The sequence below is a fragment of the Triturus cristatus genome, chromosome 10 (assembly GCF_964204655.1).
Source record: "Triturus cristatus chromosome 10, aTriCri1.1, whole genome shotgun sequence".
Classification (NCBI taxonomy): Eukaryota; Metazoa; Chordata; class Amphibia; order Caudata; family Salamandridae; genus Triturus; species Triturus cristatus.
Genome location: NC_140593.1, coordinates 748,359,909 through 748,378,363, shown reverse-complemented (window position 1 = coordinate 748,378,363; position 18,455 = coordinate 748,359,909). Strand labels below are relative to the sequence as shown.

General features: G+C 45.3%; 1 protein-coding gene across 11 annotated transcripts in view; it reads right to left on the bottom strand.

Annotated features, from left to right (window-relative positions):
• Positions 1-18,455, bottom strand: part of LOC146789947 (anion exchange protein 2-like) — a 2,390,686-nt gene that overhangs the window by 918,712 nt on the left and 1,453,519 nt on the right. For all 11 annotated transcript variants that reach the window (XM_085628246.1, XM_085628245.1, XM_085628249.1 and 8 more), the window contains one exon: positions 2,605-2,825. In XM_085628246.1, the coding sequence (XP_085484372.1) occupies positions 2,605-2,825 (221 nt within the window). The remainder of the gene's footprint in view (positions 1-2,604; positions 2,826-18,455) is intronic.

Below are 18,455 nucleotides of genomic sequence, written 5' to 3'. Positions count from 1 at the left end.
TTCTTCCTCTTTTCACTCTTCCACTTCACATATGGTTAGCATTTAGAAAAAGGTCTTTTATGCAACCACAGTACAGGAGCTTTCCAGAATAGGCCCGTCTTCTAGGGATGGCACAGGCAGGAGAATGTCCACATGAGAGTCACTGTACATGAAGTATCCATGATGAGGCCCATTTTCTAGGCATAGTGCATGCAGCTCACCAAACAGGACTTTAGTATGCGGAGTCTCATCAGATATTCCTTTTCCTCTATAACTATCTCAAGAATTAGGAACAAAAAAAATGAGGTTCTTGCTTTAAGCATTTATCCCAAGCCCTAGACTCACTAAGAATTACTCCTCCTCCATTCCTAACCCCAGCTTCAAGCTCATCAGAAGTGCCTCTCCTTTTAGACCTACTGCATTCTAAGCAAATGTCCTCTCCCTCAGCCGCTAACCCGGCCCCTGACAAACTGTGCATTTTCCTTCCTCTTCTTTGTTAGAAATATAATTAAGAACTATGGCTCACCAGAATTGTTTATTCCGCAAGCTTTATTCTCATTGATTCAGTGGAATGTGGCAGTAGCATTCACCTGATAATAACTGTCTTTATTAGGCAGGGTCTGTAGATTGAGAAGAAGGAGCTTCTTTCTCATTGCACAGGTTTCTTTGTACCATGCTATCTGTAAATTACAGAGACTACCTTTCCTTTCCATTGTCTATGGCAGAGTATATCTCATTGACTGAGATTGACCAAGATGAATGGCATGTGTTTGGGTTGTTGTTAAAGATGCAGAATCACCTATGAAAATTCCCTTTTTCAATACTTTATTTTCCCACTCTTAATAGAGCCATAAGCTAGAGCAAGCAGACAGCTTTATCAAGCCTGCCTGCAATACACACAGTATTGCGTGGAAAACTGGCAACAGTGAATGTCTTTTCTCTACACTACTTTTTAGTTTCTTTGTATTAGATCTAAGGGACGTTTCTTTTCCATTCCTTTGTTGAATTTAGGGCGATCTCTAAATATCATTGATAAAGGGTTTTCAGTGGGCCTTTACTTGACTTCATGATTTCTTGTCTCAACAGAGTTCCATATGCGGTAGAGAAAAAGTTCACCAGACAGAATTAGGGGTACAAGAAATCTCACACAAATGTGGAGAATACAAAGACAGGAGAGCACAAAGACACTGCTTATTTGAGTGACTGCAGCTCTTGCAGGTTCCTTCCAAGCGGGCAGCAGCAGTAGTCACGCATTATCAGTGGGACAGCCTTAGCAGTTTGTTGCTTTCCACTGGTAGCAGAAAGGTGTTCAGTGCTTAGGGTATCCACACTGAAGCGTGTGGTGACATGGCCTCAATAGAGAAGCCTTTGCCACTAACATCATTTCCCTTTGAGGAAAGGAAATGCATCTTGACTGGATACATTTTTGTTTGCCTTGGTGGGAGAGGTAACCAAGACAACCTATGTTTTCAGCATTCGGTGGTGACAATAAATTGAAAAAGTTGATCTGAGGTCTGATCAATCCAAGAAAGGACACTAATTACGATCTTGGTGGATGAGATACTCCGTCAAAAACGTGACGGATATCCTGTCCGCTGTATTACGATTCCATTATATTTTATGGAACTCGTAATACCGCGGACGGGATATCTGCCCTGTTTGTGACAGAGTATCCCATCCGCCAAAATCGTAATCAGGCCTTAAGTTTCCCTTTGTACCCACACAGCAGTAAAGAGCCAGAGTGCACAATAATCCTAACAGCGTTCTGATTTGACCAGGTCTGTAGACTATTATTAGTTTGCTTCATTGACTACTATTGACATAGAAAAGGAATATTTGTTTTCACATTTCTATTAAGTAACAGATTAAGGTTACTTAGAGCATCATCTGACGTGGAAAAGCCGTGATATCTGGGACCTGAAATATTCCCATCTGCTTCTTTGCTTGGGAAGAGGGCTCCTGAAGTAAGGACATAAAGAACGAAGCCATACTGGCAATCTGGCAGCACTAGTTAATTAGTTGGAAGTCAACTTTCATTAAGCCTAAACAAATATCAGACACACACAAAGACAAATTCTGATAAGCAACAGCTGCAAGGGCTGTAGTAAGTACAGAAAGAAGGCCTTAAGACACACTGAATGGCAGACATTTTGAAAGGTAATCCTACAAAGAGGTGCAGGTCGAAAGGAAAGCACAGGCAGAAGTAAAACAGACGTCCAATGTAATGCAAAACATAACCTCCTGGGACACAGGCATGCAGATTGACAGGAGACACTCGGCCACATCGAAAAAGATAGACAGAACAATAGAAAAAAGCTGCACTGACATAAATATCCTGTCTAGATTAGAAGCGAGACTGTAGAAACATAAAAGGCCACAGAAGATCCCAGGCCACAGAGGGCTTTCTGGTGTAGTGATACAGATTTCTAACCTATAAGAAGACACAATGCTGTGGCCAACCTGTAAATAAAAGGCACCCAGGCCAAGTGCTGAAGAAACTTGACTCATGGAAGAGCATAGGAAGAGCAATGTAGACATGACATCCACTTCACTTTCCCTAGGGTCTTCCACAAAACGTCAGTTTGAGCTTGTACTTTCAACACTGCGCAGGCGTTAAACACTTACTCTTCATGAAATCCAAATCTGCAGAGACTAGAGTCTGGGCCTCTGATTCATCTGTGGGCACCTTTTGATAGTGCGCTTCCTCCACCCCTGTCATGCTGCCGATCCGTCGACGCTCGGTGAGGCTGTAGCTGCGGTACGTGGGAGGCGGCCTAGAGAGTGGACGACTAACACTGCTATCCTCTGCAGAGGGACCACTACCGTCAACTTCTTCATTTTCATTTCTTTAAGAAAGAAACGACCAAAGATTATGGTGGGACAAGGGCCCAGTATTGCTTGAACTAGTAAAGCAAGCATTACAAGAAGACACATATCAAATGACAATATGACTCTTTATAAAATGCAGGACAAATGGATCAACCACCATGAATAACACTGGTCCTTTTCACAATGTAGTGAGCAAATGGTGGCCTTGATGTCAAAACGTACAGTGCCCAATAAGGACTGCATTTTAAAATCTATTCAGCCAAAAAACAGAACACAGATATAAGCACAATTACAAAAGTAAGCAGCAGTCTAATACAATATGGGCTCCAGTACATGTACTTTTTAACATACATAAACTTTAGTTTTTGTTAAATTTTTCAGGAAACCCACGAGCTACCCATCATTATCGCAATATTCTCTTTGTCGATCTGAACAGCAATGAAGATAACAATTAAAAGTGCCTCTGCCTAGTAAATTACAAGTATAATTTACCAAATCTCTCGATAGTTTACTCTATTTAAAAAAGAAAAAATAGTTCTTAACACAAAATCCTTTACCTGTGGACTTGCTGTTTGCTGCTGGTGTTTCCTTTGGACCCTCTACCACTCCTTGCGGAACCCGCTTCGCGGGTCCCACTGCGGCGTGAGAGCCGTTTGTGCAAAACCTGCGGATTGTTTCAGTGAGGGACTGGACGAGTGCAGGGCTGCGAGCGGCGGGACAGGACTACGTCTCCCAGCAGTCCTGTTAACCCGCGCCTCCTGCCACCTGGCCGCTCTCCCTGCAAGCCCCGCCCCACTCACAGCCTGAAAAAGCCCTTCTGAGCTCCACTGCCCCGGGATACCTGTGAACTTGCTGTTTGCTGCTGGCGTTTTCTTTGGACCCTCTACCACTCCTTGCGGAACCCGCTTCGCGGGTCCCGCTGCGGCGTGAGCGCCGTTTGTGCAAAACCTGCGGATTGTTTCAGTGAGGGACTGGACGAGTGCAGGGCTGCGAGCGGCGGGACAGGACTACGTCTCCCAGCAGTCCTGTTAACCCGCGCCTCCTGCCACCTGGCCGCTCTCCCTGCAAGCCCCGCCCCACTCACAGCCTGAAAAAGCCCTTCTGAGCTCCACTGCCCCGGGATACCTGTGGACTTGCTGTTTGCTGCTGGCGTTTTCTTTGGACCCTCTACCACTCCTTGCGGAACCCGCTTCCCGGGTCCCGCTGCGGCGTGAGAGCCGTTTGTGCAAAACCTGCGGATTGTTTCAGTGAGGGACTGGACGAGTGCAGGGCTGCGAGCGGCGGGACAGGACTACGTCTCCCAGCAGTCCTGTTAACCCGCGCCTCCTGCCACCTGGCCGCTCTCCCTGCAAGCCCCGCCCCACTCACAGCCTGAAAAAGCCCTTCTGAGCTCCACTGCCCCGGGATACCTGTGGACTTGCTGTTTGCTGCTGGCGTTTTCTTTGGACCCTCTACCACTCCTTGCGGAACCCGCTTCGCGGGTCCCGCTGCGGCGTGAGAGCCGTTTGTGCAAAACCTGCGGATTGTTTCAGTGAGGGACTGGACGAGTGCAGGGCTGCGAGCGGCGGGACAGGACTACGTCTCCCAGCAGTGCTGTTAACCCGCGCCTCCTGCCACCTGGCCGCTCTCCCTGCAAGCCCCGTCCCACTTACAGCTTAACCCTCCCCCTACAAATTTAAACAGCTACTTCCGCGTTGCGGGAGCGCGCGGGAGCGCCCGGGACAAGGGCGGGACCGTCTGTGGCTGTCAGGGGCCGCAGGAGGCTGGGCTGGGCCCACTCTCTTTCACCTGCATTTCCTTGATTCTATTTGGTTTGCGAAATAGGTTCTGGGTATGCCATCATCGGCCCTAGGTGGAACACCAGCGAAGGAGGGGGGAGGCAACACCGGGACTCTGGACAATTATTTTAAATCGGTAAAGGGTGACGGGGGTAACGAAACTTCTCTGGAGACGCGCAGGGCAGAGCGACGTCGCTCGATTGAACACCTGAAAAATAGGCCCCTCAGTGATATAACTCCCTATCCTATCTCTCAAGAGGAAGGTTCCCTTAATGCTAGCCAGGATCTTTTATCCCAAGAAGATGTTCCCCTATTACTACGGGATAGTTCTTCCATTCCTGGCCCACTTCCTAAACAAACTACGGACACCACTCCACTACTAGTTGCCAGTAGTACGGTAGTTGATTTACTCACCCAAACGCACACCAGAGCTAAAACCAGGACTAACAAGCCAAAGCAAACTGTGGTGGCAGAGGTGCATGACCCACCACCAAATAAGCGCAGAAGGAAGTTGAGGGGTGGTCAGGGGAAGACCAAGACTCCCCACTCTGATTTTGGAAAGTCACTTAAGTCCGTACCTATGTTGGATAGGCCATTAGCTAATGTGCACAAGGCTACTCCCCTTAAGGGTACTAACACTATTACCACTGCGTCTACCAGCGACAAAGGGAAGAGCCCACTTAACACATTACTTCCTGGCATCTCTTTGGGGAGCATTGAATCCCTAATTAGATCACTCCTGTTGCCCATTAGCAAGAGCTGGCAGAAAATAGAACACAGGCTGACCACTCTGGAGGCAACCTTAACCACCCTGAAAACCTCGGACAACAAACAGAGTAGAACCACCGAGTCCAACCTACCAATAGGAACCTTCCCCAATATTCAAAACGCACCGATCCACACGGGGCCTCCTCTGGGCTCCACTGCCGCTCCTGTTTTACAGCCACTTATGGCTATCTCAGTTCCAATTCCTTCTAGCATTCCTAACATCCTACCACCACAGACAGATGGCCCAGCTTTCCAACGTACAGATACTGGCTCAAACCCTCGGGTCTTACCTAATGCTGGTACTGCCCCTCTGTTCCCTGGTAAGCCTGCCCCTAGACCACGGGGACCAGACCTACCACCAGAGGCTAACAGCCTCATGGTGGTTTTGGCTGGTGTTCCTTCTTTAGAACTGGGTGAAAATGAGAACTTTCACTCACTCAAGAGGAAAACCATTAAATGGTTGAATTGGAACAGACCTCTCCCAGTCCACCTCAACAATGAGATCATTATGGTAAGAAGGGTACCTTGGTTGGGGAAGTCGGGTAAATCAATAGCAGGGGACTGTATCATTGTGTCTTTTCGAGACCCTGGAACAGTATTACACATTTGTGCTGGGTCAAATAGATCACTGGATTCTACCATACAGACTTTGCCAGTTTCCTTCTTTTTCCCTCCCATTCGCATGCACCATGATTTGTCACAAGGTAACTGGTCAAGGGTGGAACGAAGATCTAGACATAGGGGATATGCTCCACGTCCAGTTTATCGACCTCAGGAGACTCCCTTTTTGGACCACAATCGTTTTAACTGCCTGAACGGTTTGGATGGTGTGGACTGACTGCCCCCAAACCCGGACTCAAATCCTGTGACCTTGGGTAACGGTCCCAGTAAACTTCCTGATCCGGCTGAACCCACCTCTGAAAATGACCCTGTTAGAGCAATTGGCGTAGTTTCTGGCTCTGGCGCTGGCTCTTCCACCTCTGCAATCTGTTCTGTGGCTTCTCCAGCGCACATGAGACTAATTTGGTGGAATGTGGCTGGCCTAGCCAGAAAACTGGGCACCCAAGACTGGATAACTTACATCGAGTCCGGGGATGTTTGTATGCTCCAAGAGACTTGGGCAAGGGAAGATTACAACCATCAAGGTTACGAGTCATTTTCCATCCCGGCTAGGTGGGAGGGTAAGGGCCGCCCCTCTGGTGGACTAACAACTTGGGTGGCATCCCACTTAGGATGCCAGGCTTCACGCCTACCGGTGCCATCAGATGATATCCTAGTGGTTTTATTAGCCTGGCCAAACCTAGCGAAACTTGCCCTGATAAATATTTACTCCAGGCCAGTGGGAGCTTCGCGTGAATCTCCCACTATAGAGGAGCTTTCAGTATACTTAGCGGAAATGCCAAGAGACATTCCTTACATAGTGGGAGGGGATTTAAATTCCCATTTCGAGCCGCTGGTCGGCCTCGTAGAGGGATTCCCCATGGAAGAAGAGTCCAGGTGGTCAGTACCCTCTGTTGTAGCACCTTCCCCAAAGGTATGGACGCCTGTGGCATTGCAGATTACTGCCCTTACCTTAAAGTATGGAATTAGAGCCTGCAATGGACGTATTAAGTCTGATGTACCAAGCAAAACCACGTACAACAGAGTGAGAAGAGAGTCCCGCTTGGATTATGCCCTTGTGCAGATAGTGAACTGGTCTTCTATCTTGGACTTTAGGGTTGTGGAGAGATTGGATAGTGACCATAACGCCCTTGAACTCGATCTTAGCCATCCTGGGCTAAAGGCCTCCACAACAACTATGGAGGAGTTCAAACCTGAACTACTATTAGATAATAACAGGAGAAGAATCAGGTGGGATAAACTAGCTTCGAGCCAAGTGAAACTTTCGAAGCTCTACGCAGGTTTAATCCCTATTTTGGAAAAAGTGGGAGAGCTAGCCAATGACGTGGGCAATATAGACCACCATGAGAAATTATATCAGGCTCATGAGGACCTTATAAAGGGAGCGGCCTCTGAGCTTTTTAGCAGGGTTCAGAATCAGAGGAGGACCCAGCAACACAAGTCCCTATGGTATAATGCAGCCTGCAGGAAGGCAAAGGGAGAACTCCTTAGAAGCATCAAGGAGGGTACAGGCAGAGAGAAGCTGCGAGAAAATAGACGGGCTTATAAAAAACTGGTTACCCATGCTAAAACCGAATGGGAGGAGAAGCAGTGGGAGGAGCTCACCACTTCCCTCGCAGCTAGAGACCACCGAATGTTTTGGAGAGTAGTAAACGGGGGGTCGGGGAACCTCCTTTCGGCAATAGAGCCAAATATTGCAGCAGGGGTGTGGCAGGCACACTTCCAGTCTCTCTACAGTTCTGAGCTGGGAGTAACTAAGATTGACATCGGTACTGGACTGGCAGAGTATGGCGGGGATTTGATAACAGTGGGCGAGGTGAAGGTAGCATTATTGGGACTCAAAGGCGGAAAGGCGCCAGGACTGGATGGCCTGCCCGGGGACCTGTTCAAGCAGGAGCCCGGTGTCTGGGCCCCCTATCTGGCTGCTGTGTTTAATGGAGTTTTGCGTGGCATGGAAATCCCGAGTACTTGGCTGGGGGCAGAGGTGGTTCCTATATTTAAAAAGGGCTCGCCCCTGCTCCCAGCCAACTACAGACCAATCAGTTTAATTAACGTGTCACAGAAGCTGTTTGGCAGGATACTGCTGAATCGGCTTCAGGACTGGGTGGAGGAAACAGGCGCCCTCAGTCCGTACCAGGCGGGATTTAGAAAGGGAGTTTCCACAGTGGATCAGGTTTTTCGTCTGAACGTTATCTACTGGAGGGCAGCAATATTGGAAGGGGGTAGCTTATACACCATATTTGTGGATCTGAGGGCTGCCTTTGACCTCGTGCCCAGAGGAAAACTCTGGAGTGTTCTGGCTGAGATGGGGGTCCCCCCAGACATCCTGATAATTTTAAAGAGATTGCACCATAATAACTATGCCCGGGTCAGGTGCGGGAAACTTGGGGAACTAACGGACAGATTCCCCGTTGACAGGGGGGTTAGACAGGGCTGTGTATTGGCACCGACCCTGTTCTGCCTCTTCGTCAACGGGGTAATCGCCCATCTCAATGGAACTGAATACACTGATGCCCCAAAATTGAATGGCAGCAGGGTGCCTGCAATCATGTTTGCCGATGACACCCTGCTGCTGTCCAAAACCCCTATGGGGATACAGAGGATCCTTGATTCTTTTGTGGCTTTCTGCACAGATAGGGGGTTAGAAATCAATTCTACCAAAACCAAGTTTATGGTCCTGAACCCAACCCCAAGATCACGCCCGAACCCTTTACTGGGAGCATCACGTTTAGAGAGAGTCTCCACCTTTGAATATCTAGGTGTAACGTTGAATGAAACCATGTCGTGGGGAACTCACCAGACTAGGGCTAATCTTAAATTAGTGCAGGCCACTGGCGGCATCGTCCGGTTGATGAAAAGCTCGACATATCGACCGCTGGGGCCGCTTATTCAGATATATAAGGCTCAGGCAAGAGGAGCTCTGATGTACGGGGCGGAAATGTGGGGTCACACAGCTTCCTGCAGCTTGTCTATTACTGAGAACAACTTCATTAGACAGATAGTAGCACTCCCGTCCAGTACCCCGCTCCTCCCCCTGAGGATGGACCTGGGGCTGAGACCAATAGCAGATGAACTAGGTCTCAGACCCATAGTCTTCTGGTGAAGGCTATGGAGCAGCGAAGAACTTTCTTCTTATAGGGCGGAACTGAGGGAGTTTCTAACCCACCCTAAGGCTCTACAGATCCCGTGGATAAAATATATAAAAAAGTCCTGTACGGGATTGGGGCTCCCCGACCTGTGGTCGGATCCAGCTAACGCCTCACTAAGGATCCCACGAAGAGCTTTGGTTAATGCTTACCACGAGCAGAAATTATCTATGGCCCTAGACTGCAAGGATGAGGGGTCATTAACATTTGTATTCGCGCAAAGCAAGGACTCATACCGGCTGGAGAGGGTTCTGGACGCTATGTCTCCTGTGTTGGCCAGGAAGCTATTTCTCCAATGGAGGTATGGCACATTGCCTCTGCGAACTTACACCTGCTCCTGGTCAACACTGCCATCTACTAAGCTTTGTCCGGCATGTGTGGGAGCAGAGGAAAGCGATCTGCACGTGGTCTTGTTTTGTCCAACTTACAAGGCCGCCAGGAAATATTGGCTCCTACCACTCATTAGAAACCTTGGTTCTAGGGAGTACCTCCCGGTGTATAGAATTTTAAAAACTGACGTTTCAGGTCCAATTGTGTTTGCACTAGCCAAATTTCTTACTAATGTCTGGCATATTCGCACCCGTATTTTAAAGTCGCAGGCTCCCACCTAATTTTAAGTTCTAATTTTAATTGTATGGTCTTTTATCTGATGTGTTTCCTGATTATTTTCTCTGATGGTTTTATATGTTTATATGTGCTTCTTTTGTATATCTTTTATGGCCAAATTGGCCGAAATAAAGATTAAATATATAAAGTCCTTTAATTAATTTCAACATTGGCTAACCCCTCGCGATATCTTAGCAACAAAGTGACCTCCTTATTTGAAAACTTTGAAACGCTGTCCTCAGAAGAATCAAGTAATATTGAGGTCAATAAGGATAGTTTAGGTGAAAATGAATTTCCTACGTAAAGAATAAAGCTGGTTCATCGGCACCACGCTAATTATTGCCAAGCACAATTCACAAATCTAACCTTACACCCTGTAACCTAGATGACTGTGTAAGATTAAAGACATGTTATGCAACCTGCAATCCTATTATAGTTAATTCAATTGTCTGAACGAACAATTCCAGATCCCTATAAAACTACTGGGACAATGTCACCAGGTAAGGCTTTGATTAGTGGTTGTGTTAAAAAGCCTGCATAGCAAGCATTAAATACAAGAAGTCCGGATGCAACAGCCCCAGTCTTTATTTGTATTATCTTTATATGGGCAACTAACGTTAGTAATGTAGTAAACATACTCAGAGAGGTATATATGTTAACTATTTAAAGTGACCTATCACCAGGATGACAACAAAACGTCCAGCATTTCTTGACATATACTCAAAATTTGGTTTAGGAGAGATTAACCACAAGTTTCTTAGCAATACAGTAATTCTGATGTGCAGCGTTTTTTCCTTCGAAGGACTAATGGCTTCAAATACTGTAAAACAAAGTCATCCATAAATCAAAAAAAACACAATTAACATGAAAAATATTTATTTTTAAGGGAACACGAATTAATAATACTAATTCCATTTGGGACATCACCACGAAATAAGTTAAACAATATAGAGGCTAAGAGACAGTCTTGATTAAGGCCATTTTAGTGCTACATTTGACAGACATTGACGGATAATTATAGCCTTAAGCTCACTGCTGCTCACTGTGTAGCAATAGAATAACATAGTAGCCAAGGTATTTTATTGAGGTCTCTTACTTTGTCCTATAGAAGGGTGTGATTTATTGAAACAGACAAGGCTTTAAAGTCATCGAAACAACACATACAAAAGGGAGCCAGTTGTACATAATTCTTACTTTTCTACTTCCCATAAAATCACCATTGATCCATCACGGAGAGCTGCAGGTCTGAAAGCCTGCTTGTTCTACTGGGATTAGTTTCTCATCCTCCACCCAAGGCTTCTAATTTCTAACTATGTTGTTGACTAGGCCAGTTATATAATTGCCTAATATAGTCCTCTCGAACGGACTCTTCAATGATACAATCTAAATTCACTCAGGGGATGCATTATCATTTACATACTATTCCCTAAAAAAGTCTACTATCACATCCCTTCATAATTTCTCATAGTGAGTCCTCACATTTATATCTATCTGAAAGCCATTACCTTCACACGAGGAATAAACTGGTGCTTCAAGTCAACCATTGCACAAAATCAGACTCATCTCTGCAGCTTATCACTGAGTGCTACTCACATGCGTGCAATTTAATAGAAGACCTAAATGGCACACCTTGCAAAAATAATGAGCTAGAACCAACAGCGGATGTGATCTCTCACCAAATGGTGTCCTCTCATGTGTGCTGGAAAGTGAATCGAAGAGGGGAAGCAGAGGCTAACCCTGTTGTTATATCCTAAGTGCTTACCCTTCCAGTAGCAAGAACACACTGCTGTACCTCTTTAAACCTTTCACTGTATCCCACCTAACAGATTGTGGGGCCTATTTACAAAGTACAGTTTGTAGTATGTTTAGTAGTACTGCAGTAAAGCTACTAACGTACTACAAAATGCAATTCACTAACTTACATGCGGAGGTCTACCAGCTCCGCCTCTTCTATAGATTATGTGGTGAGATCTCCACCGACTCCCGAGATCTACACATATGTAGGTTTAGCTTTTGGTAGTAAATGTGAGCGCAGGGGAAGATCCTAGAAAATGAGAAATGCTTATCACTAAATGGTAGGGGTTACTGATGAAATAAGGAAGGGTTTAGGGAGGGACAAGCACTCACCGACAAAACAATAACGTTTTTGCTATTTACAAGCTACACTAAAGTTACTACCACCAAAAAGTACCCACAACAGTAGTAAATGTACAGCAGCCCAGAGCTGGATTAGGTCCAACAACACACATGACCACTCATTGGTACTGCAACACCCTCCCATTGAAAATAATGGCGGGAGGGAATTAAAATAAAAGGCCAAAAGAACAAATGCTAAATTAAGTTAACTTATGTTAACTTTATAAAAATTATAAATACATTTAATGTAAAAATTATACATAAATGTCACATAAATATTATTTTACTATAATAACTTTTTTCAAATTTAAATACTAATGTAACTGCAAGGGCTGTTCCAGGCCGAAAAATGTCGACACGACCACTAGGTGTCATGGATCAGTGACTCATTTACTCAACAACGCTTTGTTTTAGTTTTATCCCTATTCTATTTTTACTTCCCTCAATAAAGATTGACCTATAGGATAGGAGACCATTTTAACTTATTCACCGCTGTCGACATCCAGACAGTCTCCCTCCTAGTGGAGGTTTCGATGTCAATTGGAGAACAGAACACTCAAGTGGCAGACCCTATGATGACATTATTTACCAAACCAAACTAAGCGGAGATTATATACACTGCAGAATGTGAACGTGTGGTTGAGGGTCTTTGTGATACATTTTCTGAGACTCTGGTATTGAGACCACTGTGGTTCATTCTCCCCCTCGCTAATTTACAACTTCACTTCCTATGAGGGAAGACTACCATAGCGTGAGATTGGAGCTGTGGGTGGACATAGACTGAACAAAGTAGCAGCGCCAATTTGAGCGCAAAGAGCACAATCCTGTTCCTCCTTGGCAGAGCACACAAGCCACAAAAGGAAGGTCAGCAAGGCACTAGCAAGCCAGTCACAACCCTTACCTAGAATAAGGTAACGGAAGAGGCCGGATTGGTGGCTCCTCTGTGCATTGAGGCGGGCAGAGAAGCAAGCGGGGGCCACCCTAGCCAGAGGTGTGGCAGTTGGTTGGAGGGCCCTGCTGGCCAATAAGTAGCAGCAGAACTTCACTGCAGAAGATGACTATAAGGAACAAAGGGCTCTGGGATTAAGCAAGGCACCAATTGAGTGGTGGCCTGGAAAGGGCTGGTGGGAATCTTCACGCACTGGAAAGCCGCAAATGCAAACAAAGAGCTCCCAATCTGATGTTCAAAGCAGAAAAACAGACCCCATAAGGAGCAGGCATCCAAGTAAGGAGGCACACCTGGGGAAACAGTCAACCGTATTCCAAATCGATTTCACCTACTAAGGCCTGATTGATGCTACTGAGTAAAGGTGACAGAGGGACTGGGACCCCATACATTCCTGAGCATTTCCATCATTATAACTCAAGGACCTGGTTTGAGGAGTTGACTAGTTTGGTACACCAGTATGCCCCACAAAGACATAAAGCCAGACCCCAAGAGCGCTGCAGATAGCTGGCCCCATCGCTTTTAAGACAGAGTCTTTTGTGAGAAAGCTTGTGATCATAGTGGAGCCAGGCAGGGCGAGGAAGAAGCAGTGAAATGGGGGGCACTTTAATCTTTCCAACACAGGAAAGCAGAACTGGGGTCACCACTGGGCTAAGAGGCCAGGCTTTTAAAAGCTACTGTTGCCTGAAAAAGTTGCAATCAAGGGGGATGACCAGATTGAGGGACCTGGGCCCAAAGGTGGCCAGCAGGGCTGAGGTTTCCCAACTCGGTAGGGGGAAAAAAATGAATTGTGGAGATCAAGGTGGAGAGACCCAGTCATGTGTCCCTTATGAACGGAAAGGTTAATTGTAACTATTAGGTGCATGTGTTCACAGACTCTGAAAACAAATGAACACCCCTGGACCCAGGAACGTCCCTTGATGACGTAGCAGAAGAATACTTGGACAAGGGTACCAAGAGTGGGCTGAGGGTCCTTGATATACAACTAAAGATAACAGATCAGAGACCTGAACATTGACTTGCTCTTCTGGAGAGTGGAGGAGCTGGGCAGTGTGCCAGAACAATGCCATAATGAGAAAAGAGTTGTGCCTGGGGCCATTTGGGCAGTCACCAACATACATAGCTGTAAACAAGCATAATTTAACAAGGAGGAACTATCCCTACATGAGGGTCATGCCAAATGGTAGAAGAAAAAAAGAGTTATCGCTAAAGGAACTATGGGCCCAACCACAGGTGACAAAAGACACTACAGAGAGTGACATGAAACTGCAAGGAAGCGCCTCAGAAGAAGCAAAACCAAACAGTATAGGTCTGATTACGATGCCTGGGTGGGATAACACTCGGCCTGATCATAAATGGTTCAGTGTTCCTGTGCCCAGACTTCCTAGGTGCAGAAACACCAAACAAGATTTTACAAATCGCATGATGCTTTGGCTGCAACAGAAGCCAAGTCTTGTCCCCACCAGACTGCCAAGCTTTTTCTCTTGCAAAACTGTTCTTCCTTACACCTTCTATACATTCTCAGTCCTCCTCCCTTGATCACCAGCCGGCGGGGAACCAACTTCTCTTATGTACTACCTGCACAGAGCAAGTGGTAAGTGGGAGCATTAAAACCCTTGGAATAGGGAATACTATGCCGAATTAAGCATATTAGCTCCATGGCCACATAGATTTTTCCAACTGATTATGAGAGGTCTAATTAATAATAGGGATAATTTCAAACACAGATACTGTCTAGTAACAGTTATTCCATCCACTGTGACTCGCTACATGAAATTCTGCCTAACTCATCATCATGGCCAACGCCGCAGAGTATCATTCAGTAATAATTAAGACAACTTCTTGAAGATAATAAGGTCAAAGGTACGGTCAATCCATATGGATCTTATATCCTGTCTCCAAGAACTTCGAGGAGAGGTGGTGGGTTTGAAAGGATATATCAACAGGCTGGTGGGCATGCTTGACAGAGGAGCAAGGACAGCTGTGAACCAGGATGAATCAGACACTAAAAGAGCAAAACATGGAAGGCAAGCTAAACAAAAAGACATTGAAAACAACTTCAGGCAGAACAATATAAGATTTCAAAGAGTAACAAGAGGTGCAGAGGGAGATAAAGCAAACCTCCTGCACACCATTTATGACCTCCCAGATATCCCGCTGATCAGACTTAACCACACTTAAAAAGTGAAACCAACAGGCTCCAAGAAAGACATAACTAGACAGCCTAACGTGAGTGCTTTTCTATGAAGGCAAGGATATAATCATGCAGCAAGTTCAGGTCTAGGTTGTCATAAACTTCTTCAGGGAACAGCAAATTGCTTATCATTGGTGACACACTTTACAAATCTTCTCATGGAAATGAAAACAGGAACAAATCTGATCCCTGAAAGAATCAAAGGACATTTTAGGAATTGAGGGGGTGACGATGAGCAGTAGGCTGAGGAAGGCCCCTCCCACCGGAAGCATATTAGGACTATCAACCAGACAGTCAGATGCAACAGGGGAGCTACAGAGATCACCAGGGCCACCATTTAATATGCGAAGAAAGACATGCACTTTATTTATTTATAAAGATTTGTATAGCGTGAACAAGACCCTAGAGGGTATCAGAGCACTTCACATTATAGGGTAGGTAGGATCCCGTTGTAAGAAAATACATTTGTTACATATATGGGAATAGCATGGTAAATCTGGAGTTCATGGTTGCACATCAATGTAGTGGTCATTCAGGGCATCCGAATAGTGGGCAGGTAAGTAAACAATAGAACCTAAAGTATCTTAGGGCAGAAACTTGTGCATTAACAGTGTTTTCAGTTCTTTTTTCAAAGAAGCGGTAGATGAGATTCACTGAATATCCGGTGGCAGAGAGTTCCAGTTCCATATCTTCGGGGCGATGCCCGAGAAGGCTCTGTAGCTCGTTCTCTTTTGATGGAAAATCTGTGGTTTTAGTATCAGTGAACTTGCACTTCATGAAAGTCTGCATCCCCCTCATAGCTCTAGCTTTTGAGCCAGATATATGGGGGTCTTGAAATGTAGGGCTTTATGAGTCATGCAAGCAATCTTTGGCTGTATTGTTGCTTCGTACAGCAACCAGTTTAAGGTTTTTAGTGCTTAGAGAACATGGGAAGCACCGCAGAATAGCCACAAGAGAAGGATACTAGCGTAGAGCAGGAGGAAAGCAAAGACTAAGCTTAGTTCTAAAAAAGTGCCCAGCCCCGAAATGCCTGGTTAAAATGGTGCTAAAGGCATGGTCTGAGACAGCGGAGAAGAGGACCCCAACCTCCTTCTGATTGCCACAAACCTGATACACTGCAATCGGATTTTTCCCCAGCACTGAAGGGAGAAACGTTTACTAAGGCAGGAAAAAGTGGAAGGTAGAATCCTGTCTGACCTTTTCTCTCGAGGTAAAATCAAAACATTCTCATAGTGTAAAGAATTCAATAGGCTACAATAATGTCAAATTAAGCAATGGGCTCACCCCTACTCCCATAGTAGCAGCAGCCACTAAGGAGCTTGCCCAAACCTTGTCCTGTTCGGTTTCTAGGCCCTCATCTCTAATATATAAAATACACTGCAAGCGACTGGTCAAGGAAACGGTGATCCTGCAAGCACAGCTGGGAGGGCAACTTGTAAGAGGAAATTTCAGATGATACGTGGGAATCCCTCTGCTCAGAAACCCCTCAGGTATGCAGAAGCATCCCCCCACAGGAAACTGGCATACAATGTAAATTCCATGTTAAGGGACAGAATACAATCCTTTATGTTCAACTATCCATTTTTCCAACATGCTAGTAGGCATGGAATCGATTTTTCCCCTTTAATCATTTGCGCCCGGGACAAGTACTTGGACTAAAAGATTAAAGAAATAAGCAATATCATGTTAAGGCTGCTCTGAAACATCTAAGTTCACGAGAGGAAGTCCATTCCGCATTTTGAGAACCGTTTAAAGTCCTTGTTTAAGAACTGAAGACTGGTAAACATTGTATACATTTGATGTGCAACTGACATTTGGCTAATGTAATTTCATGGAAACATTGGATATTGTTTTTAAATATAATATGTATATTTCGTGGGTTTTTGCAGAAAAGGTGGATGTTTAATGAAGAGAACACAATGGTTAGTGGGACTCATAGTTTTTTAAGGTTTGGTTATGAAGGTCAATTGAGTCAGGTGAAAGATTGGAAGACAAGCCGGGGGAAGGAACATCAGGTTGATTTAAACTGAATCACGAGGCAGCAGTTGGTTATTTGTGCACACGCACGATGGTTCAATGAGGAGGAGATGATCTGGTTTAACTGCTGGGAACAGCGTTTAGAATGTGCAGGTACAGATGATTGTGATTTTTATAAAATCATCACGTTATGTGGGGTTTCGTTCGGAACACACAGGGTGGGATTATGTTTCACAGGAGGATCATTTGGTTGATTACTTTTTTCATTGCCAATTTATAATTTTAATTAACAATGATTAGCAAAGTAACGGTTGGGCTCTATTAGGCATGGGTATTTATGTATTATATTTCACACCAAACACGTATTGATTGCAGGTTGTAAAATGGGACAAGACACTACAGCTTACACTTAAAGTTGAATGTTCCAAAATATTCAATAGTGGTTTCAATTGGAATTTATAGCTGTCCCTGACGAAGGGAAAACCAGCCCGAAATACATGGGGCCAAAGCAAATACAGCCGCCCAGGATGAATTATGTATGCCTACGTTTAGTTTAGTTTAGTTTATGGGTTCATATAGCGCATAAATCCCCCCTAAAGGGTATCTCGGTATGCGGATTTGCAGAAGAAGATGTTAGGTGGGCTGGTCTAAAAGAGGGCCGTTTACAAGGCCTCTCTGAATTTCAGGTGGTCTGGGCATTGTCTTAAGACAATTGGAAGTTGGTTCCATATCAGTGGTGCCTGATATGAAAAGGCCTTGCCTCCTGTTCGTGTTTTTTTGATCCTGGGGATTTTGAGCAGAGATTTCGAGCCAGATCGTAGGTCCCTTTGGGGGATATACTGATGGAGCCTCTCTGCCAAGTAGGAGGGTTCATTTCCCCATATTGCCTTGTGTGCCAGGCAGCAGATCTTAAACTTCACACATTTCCGTAGTGGCAGCCAGTGAAGTTGGTGTAGAAGAAGGAGTGAAGCTGATCTGTGAGGGGCGTTTAAAACTAAGCGTGCTGCGGTATTTTGTACCATCTGAAGACGATTGCGGGAAGACTCGTTGGCTGTGATCAGTAAGGCGTTACAATAATCATGTGCTACGGAAAAAGCCCTAGCTGTAGCATTTGAAAAACTTGGGGAACACACAGCCTTTATGTGAATGAAGAAAGTGAAGAGAAACGTATGAAATAAAATATGGACTAATATCGGATTAAAATGGATTATTTAACCTATGATGGAGTCTTTTGGATTTGCCCTACATTAGCTGTGTGACTGGTGGATGGAGTGTACCGTCGCTCCACATTTCATTAAGTCATACAATGTAATGTACCAAATGTACCTGACCCCAACGCACCTTCACCGCAGCTTCTCAATTGCATCAGAACTTTGCAGCTAATGCCTGGAAGTGAGGGGAACTTTCTTGCACATCTGGTGGTTTTGTACCACCGTTCTAATATTATGGAAGGAAGTCCTAAGCAATATTAAAGG